Raw genomic sequence first — 8,808 nt, 5'->3', positions numbered from 1 at the left:
TACAGTTGATACTGGGTGTGTCTCTTTTAACCCCACGCCCCATTTTTACGTTACGTCAATAGTCCATACATATGGAGTGTAGAAGTAACCTCTACCTTCCATATCCATACGACTTTATTTGTCATGTCTATTATTGTATCTCTATGGTCACCTCATAGATTGTCACGGATACAGTGAATTTTATATCATAGGATAATCATAGGTTTTCATATTATGGTTTTTTAAATTTAACATTGAGACACAATTTACAAATTTTGTAATATGTTATACACTATTAACTAGAATTTTGATTTCTTTTTCTCAAATTTAAAAATAATGGCAGCATACAGTTTGAGCGAAAGGTTCTCCCGGGACTCCAAAAACTACAGAATTTACGACCCAGGTGCATACCAGCACGATGAGAGGTGTAAAACAAAGCCAGCTCACGCCCCATTTCTTACCAAAACATCACGTAAGACTTTTAGTACCAGACCAATATGGACACATGCTATTTATGACGCTGATATTCCATCTAAAATTCCGAACTGTACTTCAATGATGTCTAAAATTCCACGTTTTCCTTATGAGGCTTTCAGTATGGAAGATCTAGAAGAAGTCCTTTGCAAATGTGGGTACCCAACATGTTGTCGATGTCCTATAGAAGAAGAAGATAAACCAAAACCGAATATCGTTTGTCAAGGTAAAGTGCCAAAACATATTATAAAAGGAGCTCCACCTCGAACGGGTGGTGACAGCGGCCTATCAGCACCATCTAAGGGTGACTATGGGTTCGAAGTACGAAGAGATGGTTTTCAAACGAGATTAAAGGAGAAAGTTTCAGACGAGTCTCCTCCATTTTATGATGCAAGAGTAATAGAAACAACAATGTTTTATCAAGGATGTAAATGGAGTAAGTGGACTGGCACTAGAGCAACAAAGGCTTTAGAGCAAAGTCCTGGACCAGCAGATTACACATTGGAGAAAAAGCTTACTGAATTCGAAAAATATGCTGAAAAATGTAGATTTCTGAAACGTAAAGAAGCAAAACAATACCGATACATAGAGATGGTTCAAAGGAGAAATATCCTAGAAAATCAACCTGGACCGGCAACTTATTCTCCGATGTTGCCGAAAGGTACCGATTTACAAGAAATAGGATCAAAAGCTGACAGGTTTACCTCACCAAAACATGAAGTTTTCCCTGGTCCAGGCGATCATAATCTTAAAAGGGATTTTGATCCACCACCAAAATTAGTTACACCCTGTCATGCAGTTTTACCTGAACCTGCTTGTTTTAATGTAAAAGCCCACAGATTTAAGCCACGCAAAGAAGAAGGCCCTGGTCCAGCTAGTTACTGTGCAAAATATAAACCATATCTGATTCAAACATGTTCAACAGCACCTTTTGGATCAAATACAAAAAGATTTAGAACTATCAGATTAGACGAAACCGATGAGACTGAAATCGATGTAAATTATTGTGATCAACTGCAGGCTGGAAAATTAGAAGATATCGATCCTTGCCCTCATCATACGTGGGAATTTAAATCAAAAACTGTGCGCATGAAACCACTCTTTAAAAGTTGGAATGAACCGAGCCCTGCAGATTTTATGCCAATGGAACTGAAATCAAAACGACCGTTGCATCTGCAATATCTTTCCCCATTTTGTTCATCGGATGGTCGTTTTCAACCGTGGTACAATTTTATTCCTGTATATGGAAAAATAGCCACGCGTGGTCCGGGTTACTACAATGCAGAAAAAGCCAAATGTTATCCAGCAGTAAAGCGAGGGCCCCTCTGTCGAGCTCCACGTTTCCGCACACCTTCATTTGAGACTCCGGCTCCGTGCGCATATAATGTAGGGGGTGGCATTGAGACTATTTTAGATACTTACAATCTAAAATTGAAGCATAATATCGAAAACCAGTATAAATTTAGTGGGATTGCCCCTGAACGGAAAGTATTAACTTTAAAAGAAAAAGAAACTTTGCTTATGAATCAATGCATCGCATTGTGTGAAGAAGCAATAAATGAAGTATCTTCTTTGCCACCCCCGGAAAAGAAATATGATACTCTAACAAAACATATATTAGACAAGAAAAAAATATTACGGTTCTTTTTATATAAGCATCAAATGCCTATGCCTGTGTAACTGAAAATAATAGATTGTTAACCAAGGGATGAAAGGCACTAATTTCTGCCGAGGTAGTTAGGCGCTCGAACGCAGTGAGAACGCCAATAGTCCGAGGCTGAAATGATGCCTTTCACCCGAGTTAACCCTTATCTTGGCATCGTAACACCCGTGATACATGGAACTTAAAAAAATCTAGCAGGTTCACTTTACTACCTAACAGAATAATTCTGCCATCAATATGTCGAGCTACCCTCCTTACTTATAGAAAAAAATAATTGACACGAGTGTCATTGTAAATTAATTAGTAATAATTAACATGGCGCTGCGGAAACAATACATTTCGGTTCGTACTGGAAGTTTTGCATTTATTTTTTATGTTAGTATATATCTTTCCATAATCTACATTTTGATATCTTTACTGTCTCTTAGTGCATACATATTTACAATACCTTCGAATTTAAAAACATTTAATACACAGAACCTTACATGAAACTGTTATGTATTATATTTGATACACTGCCAAGAATTCAGAAATGTACATATCGAAAGGATTGTATTAGATTTAATACATTGCCAAGTTATCCTCAAAATAGTTTTACATGATTTTTTATTTTTTTTATTTTTGTGGGGTTACAAAACATGCTTCAATTATTTAATATTAGTTGTCGTATTATTTAGTTATTAAACTTTGTTTTTAAGTACTAGATGTTATTTAACTATATATTCGTACGCTGTAGCATTATTGCTACGCCGTAGCCAGAGATGCGAAAAATACTTTATAAAAAGTATTTAAATACAAAATACAAATACTTCCTTGATAATACTATTTCAAATGCAAAATACAAAATAGTTTTTGAATTTGCATTTAAATACAAAATACGAAATAGGTATTTTCAAAATACTTTTTTAAAATACAAATACTTTTTGATAAAAGGTACTCTGAGTAGTGAATACCTAGTCTGCATTAAAAAGTATTACTCGGAATTTCCGAGTTGAACAGACTCTCTTTATTCTTTGAAATCAATCCTCTATCTAAAGTGCAAATTTCTAGTTTTTCATATTAACCGGTAGGATTGTAGGTATGGATGATGGTTTTTATCGGCCAACTTTTAAAGCATTAATTTGTAATGTTTCACAGCTAGTTAGCCTCTCGTTAGTGTGACGAAAATGTCTCGTTTGTGTTTCACCAGGGCAGAAAAGTTTGTTCTCCTCTCGTGCCTTGAAACCCTCCCAACACTCAAGATTCAACTTTTTTAAGCACTTGCTACGCTTGTGGTCATGTGCGACGTTACTAAACAGATTCAACCGTTCCATGTTAAAAGAATGACAGTGTTGCCAGGATTGTAACATCAGAAGAGATTGTAACTTCTACCTACATTACCTACCTACTATAAAGTATTTTGTATTTTGAAAATAGAAAATAGGTCCCAAAAACTATTTCAAATAAAATACAAAATAGTTTTCTTCAAAAGGTATTTAAATACAAAATGCAAAATAGGTATTTTGCATTTTGTATTTGCATTTTAAATACAAGTATTTCAAATAAGTCACATCTCTGGCCGTAGCCCGTAGCACGGAAAAATATGTGTAGGGCAAAAAATGGCCCCAAAGTAAAAAAACATTTTTTTTTTACTTTTAATTATTTGTTTACTTTCCATATTTTACTCAACTTTTTGCTGACGACTTTTTTGAAACTTTACGGGATCAAATTTTCCGCCCATATGATTAGGTATTCGTAGATATAATTTATTTTTACAGGTTTAATAGTCATCTGATGCTTTAAGTTGCTAACACACTATCGCACCGCACCAAGGTCATTGTGGGACGCACCCATAAGTAAAAGGGAGAAAGCGATATCTCTTTCTCCCTCTTACTTATGGGTGCGTCCCACAATGACCTTGGTGCGGTGCGATAGTGTGTTAGCAACTTTAGATTGCGTTTAATTAGCAGTAAATGCTAATTTCTGTTGCATTACATGTTTTATTTTTATTAAAATCTTCATTTTTCTTCTAAGAAGTAGGTAACTATTTTGTCGAGTTATTGGTATTGTATCAAATATGATACATATGATTTTCCGAAACTGGAAAATCCTGGATTTTTTCCTTATTTTTTAATAGTCTAGTATGCTCAATAGGTGACAAAAAACTAAAAAAATGTTTATATTTAAGATATTTTGACCCTTGCTAAGTTAAGGGTTAAACAATCTACTTTTTATTTCAAATACGAGGAAAGTAAATTACATGTTTTTTTTTAAACATGATAAAGTATGCATTTTTATATAATTTTTGAGGGTTCTTTCAATTAATTCGACACGAGACGAGCCACGAGCCGAGCCACGAGCCGCGAATGTAAACGGCTATTAAAGGACTCGCATCCAGGCCATTTTCAAAAAATTTGGTTGCGTATAATATATTCACGCACGCGAGGGTGGAGTCGATTTCGCTGCGCAGTTCTGTGATCTCGACTCCTCACTCGCGTTCGCGGATTCGAGCCGCCATTCACGCACGAGTGTGGAGCGGGCTTATTAACTGTCAAGTCCAAATGTCAATGAAATTGAAATTCTTTAAGGTTAGAATCGGTGAAAATAAACATAAAATTTAATCTACCTATATTGTATTTTAATTCTCAGTTTATAACTCAGACTTGTACAAAACAATTTATTAGAATTAATAAAAAATATGTCTCGACTTGGTGCTTTGCATTTGACTAAACCCACAGGCCCCAAGCATACGGCAACAGTAATATTTTTTCATGGATCTGGTAAGAATTTTATATTGATGACGATGATGAAATGGTTTTCATCATTCCCGCGCGCTAATGTCTTACTCTTGATCACTTTTTAACAAAAAATCTTTTTAGCGTTGTTTGCGTAACTGTAACAACTGGCAGTATAGTATAACCCCGGCTACACACGTAACGATAAAACTGTGCAGTCCGAACTGCGCAGTTTTATCTGCCGTGTGTATGACAAATCGCAGAAGATGGCATGGCAGATAAAACTGCGCAGTTCGGACTGCACAGTTTTATCGCTACGATTTATCGTTACGTTTGTAGCCGGGGTAACTTGCGTTCTTGCGCACGATGTATAGCCCCCTCCAGACTCGCTGTCTGCGAAAATCGACTCCACACTCGCGTTCGCGGCTTCGCCCGCGATTCACGCGCATAGTCTGGAGGGGGCTTATGGTGTCGCACGCGAGAATGCAACTCATGCTAGACCGACTGAGGTCCATGGCTTGTTCTTTGTATGGTACCCTTCTCAGTTTTACAATAAATGTTGCTCTTGTGTTTGTGGCCTTCAAGCCAAAGGCCGTAATATAGTATACCTTGTAGTCATGCCACTGCTTGCCACATTTCTTTACCTTGCTTCTAATTTGTTTATTGTCTAATTTATTTACAAAATGTTATTATTTACATTATAAACAAGGTCTATTCTGCAGGCGATACAGGTGGAAATATGAAGGAGTGGGTGAATATAATGGCACGAAATTTTACATTTCCACACATCAAGGTTATGTTCCCAACTGCCCCGCTGCAACCTTACACTCCCAATGGAGGTGCCATGAGCAATGTTTGGTTTGACCGTGCTAATATATCTATTGATGCTCCTGAAAAACTTGATTCAATATCCAAAATAGAGGTGGAGGTTAAGGATCTCATCCAAGGAGAAAATAAATTAGGAATACCTAGCAACAGAATAATTATAGGTATGCTTTTCATCTTATTAAGATTAATGCGGCTAATTCTGTCTTAGGGCCTATTTTACACCATGTGAGAAATAAAGCACCAGAAGATTAGGTAATAGAGAAACATAGAAGCAGTTATTTTAGACACAATTTCTATTTTAAAACCTGAATAAAACTATAAAGAGTAGGCACTTTAATTGTGATTTTACATGCTAGTGTTTCATATAAATTCCATAATAGCAAATTGTTTTAACAGTTCGACAAAAGAAACTGATTTGACTAGTAGTCAAATACCCTATTGAACAGTATTGTTTTGTAGGTGGATTTTCAATGGGTGGCTCACTGTCATTCCATGCGGCTTATAGGTGGGACAGGAATATTGCCGGAGCCTTTGTGTTCAGCTCTTTTCTCAATAATGGCTCAGTTGTGTACCAAGAGCTAAAAAATGCATCCAGCTCTACATGTGAGTACATTTATTAGTCTTTTGACCATATTTTTTTATTAGATATGATTGCTGTTATAAGAACTCTTTTTAAGTGGAGGCTAATGATGACATTATTTATTCATAATTCATACAGTAATACAATACAATACTTTTTGTAAAAGTCTGTCAGATTTCACTGATAAATTTGTGTTTTGTGTTTTGTACAATAAAGAGTTTATACATACATACATACATAAATTGTCTGTCAGTTTGAGATTTCTGTCTGTTAGAAAGAGACAACATTAAACAAAGGTAAGTTTATGACATTGTGAAGTTTTAACAATAAGGGGGTTATTTGTTTTCAAAGTAGTCTGCAAGATAATATGATTTTTTATCCTTCACATTCTTACCCATTTTATGTACATAAGACATTATAATCCAGGATCTTTGCCAAATTTTGTAACCTGGCTCTTTTGCGTCAAATCCGGTAGTTCTGATTTTTTGCAGACTTATTTATGATGTTGGCCCAATGAATAATCCAAGTTTGTAGCCTCGAGCGCCGAACGCAACTTAGTCAAAAATCGAAAAACCAGCGAAAATTTCGGTTATCTCTTGACTTGGGCTATTATAACCCTAAAAGACTCATTTTTGACAGTACCTTTTTAGGGCATTTTTAAAGTGGACTAAATTGGCTACAGTACGATGCTAAATTTGTCTCTGTACATCTAATAGTTTCCGAGATAAAGCCTTTCAAATTTTATAATTTTTTTCGAACTCGTATTCGTAGGCTTACTTAGTAAGTGCAGTGAGTATGCACTTTCGTCTCAGGCGATGCCGCTTGGCACAATTGTTTCTAAGGTCAAACAAAGCTGATTTGTAGCCACGAGATCGTACCGTGCCTGCTCCCCAAAAAAGGGGGGGAAATGGTCGGTTCCCCAGGCGCAATCTATGCTATATTTCTTCCTGCACTTAACAACTAGGGCAAGTTATATATCATTTTCATATGCTTGCTGCTTACCTGGGAGCAGTGGCGGATTTGTAGTCTTTGCCGCCCTAGGCCCCAGGCCCTGTAGCTGCGCTTTCTCAGCGCCCATCATATTGACTTCCTTTTTGAGTTATTTCTTGTTATCATCAATTTTGCGTCATAATTTGCCGCCTCCTTTAATATCTTTCCGCCCTAGGCCCGGGCCTACTTGGCCTTGGCGCTAATCCGCCACTGCAGGTAAGGCTTGGCAAAATCCCAGCTTTAAGTTGATAACATCTAGGCTAGTAAATAGAAACAGATCGGTATCTAATAGTCGCCTCTTATTCTGTGAACATCAAGTAACACGACACTTCATTTAAATAGACATAAAGTTACGTACTGTAAATTCATGAATACCTTCGGTTAGTATATATTGTATAAGTAATGTCGTTTTTATACTTTTTTTAAAGCCACACGATATATAAAAGTATAGTTGTGCTTATTAATTTCAGTACCACCTCTGCTACAATGCCATGGTGACAACGACGACGTGGTGCCAATGGAGTGGGGCAAAACTACTTACAACGAATTGAAAACACTCGGAGCTCCTATACAGTTTCACGTGTTGGAGAGGCTGGGGCATCAAATCAATAAACGGGGACTGAATCTCATACGAGATTTCATTGAGAAACATCTGCCTGATGTTTGATAGTGATATTATACATATAAAAAAATTTAAGCATATTTAGAAACTATACATTCGATGTAAGACTAGAATAATACCAATAAACTTTTTAAAAAGTATGTACTTATGGATTTTGAGACGGATAGACCAAATAGTTGTAAATATTAAAATATTATGTTTAAACAATGTTATTTTTTCATTGTAGACATATCATTATCAATCATATCATCAATACCTACACCTTATTTTATTAAAAGAAAGTCCACCGTCGCGTCTCGGCCCGATTCTAACTTTAAGATACGTCAATTAATAGATCTGGAAACGATATGGATTAGAAATGTCAGTGTCAAATGTGACGTTTCTTCAAACAAATACGTCACTTTTGATACTGACATATCTAATCCATATCGTTTGCAGATCTATTAATTGACATATCTTAACGTTCGAATCCGACAGTCTCAGCCGTATTCGAACAATGAGATACGTCAAATACTAGATATTGAAACGATATGGATTAGATATGTCAGTGTCAAAATAAGGGAATAAATCATTTATTTACATACAATATATATACAGTGGTACAACTAAACGAAATTAATAACTAGCTTAAATCTAAAATAGGCCCCTGAGGCATTGTACCAAGGATGCTGGCGGCATTTCCCCGCTGTATCGCAATACTGATACGTTGTGCGAGGTAGCCGCCAGCTCTTCGGTCACCAGTTACGTCAACCAGACGCTTCGCGATTTCTGCGAACAACTTAAGCGCGCTGGGACCCCATGGACCTAGAGTTTCAACTCCAAATGGTACAAAATGGTACTCTCTACCGAGGCTCTTATATTTGTTACGTTTTAGACTTTCGGCGCTTTCCGCCGCCCGCCCGCTCTTACAGTAGTCCGTTGGAGGTGGGACGGTGCCAGCGTGTCTACACAGGTAGCA

General features: G+C 36.7%; 2 protein-coding genes across 2 annotated transcripts; both read left to right on the top strand.

Moving 5' to 3' along the window:
* The first annotated feature begins 238 nt into the window (after positions 1-238).
* On the top strand, positions 239-2,134 carry LOC134678216 (sperm-tail PG-rich repeat-containing protein 2-like). Its single transcript, XM_063536686.1, has one exon. It carries the CDS (start codon positions 316-318, stop codon positions 2,131-2,133), a length of 1,818 nt encoding a protein of 605 aa, XP_063392756.1. The 5' UTR covers positions 239-315; the 3' UTR covers position 2,134.
* A 2,547-nt stretch (positions 2,135-4,681) lies between these two features.
* LOC134678217 (lysophospholipase-like protein 1) lies at positions 4,682-8,020 on the top strand. The gene is made up of 4 exons (XM_063536687.1): positions 4,682-4,875; positions 5,553-5,819; positions 6,118-6,261; positions 7,699-8,020. The coding sequence occupies exons 1-4, from the start codon at positions 4,794-4,796 to the stop codon at positions 7,893-7,895; spliced, it is 690 nt and encodes a 229-aa protein (XP_063392757.1). The 5' UTR covers positions 4,682-4,793; the 3' UTR covers positions 7,896-8,020.
* The last annotated feature ends 788 nt before the right edge of the window (positions 8,021-8,808 follow it).

Source organism: Cydia fagiglandana, chromosome Z (assembly GCF_963556715.1).
Source record: "Cydia fagiglandana chromosome Z, ilCydFagi1.1, whole genome shotgun sequence".
Lineage (NCBI taxonomy): Eukaryota > Metazoa > Arthropoda > Insecta > Lepidoptera > Tortricidae > Cydia > Cydia fagiglandana.
The sequence above is the reverse complement of the archived record's forward strand: the minus strand, read 5'-3'. Positions and strand labels throughout refer to the sequence as shown.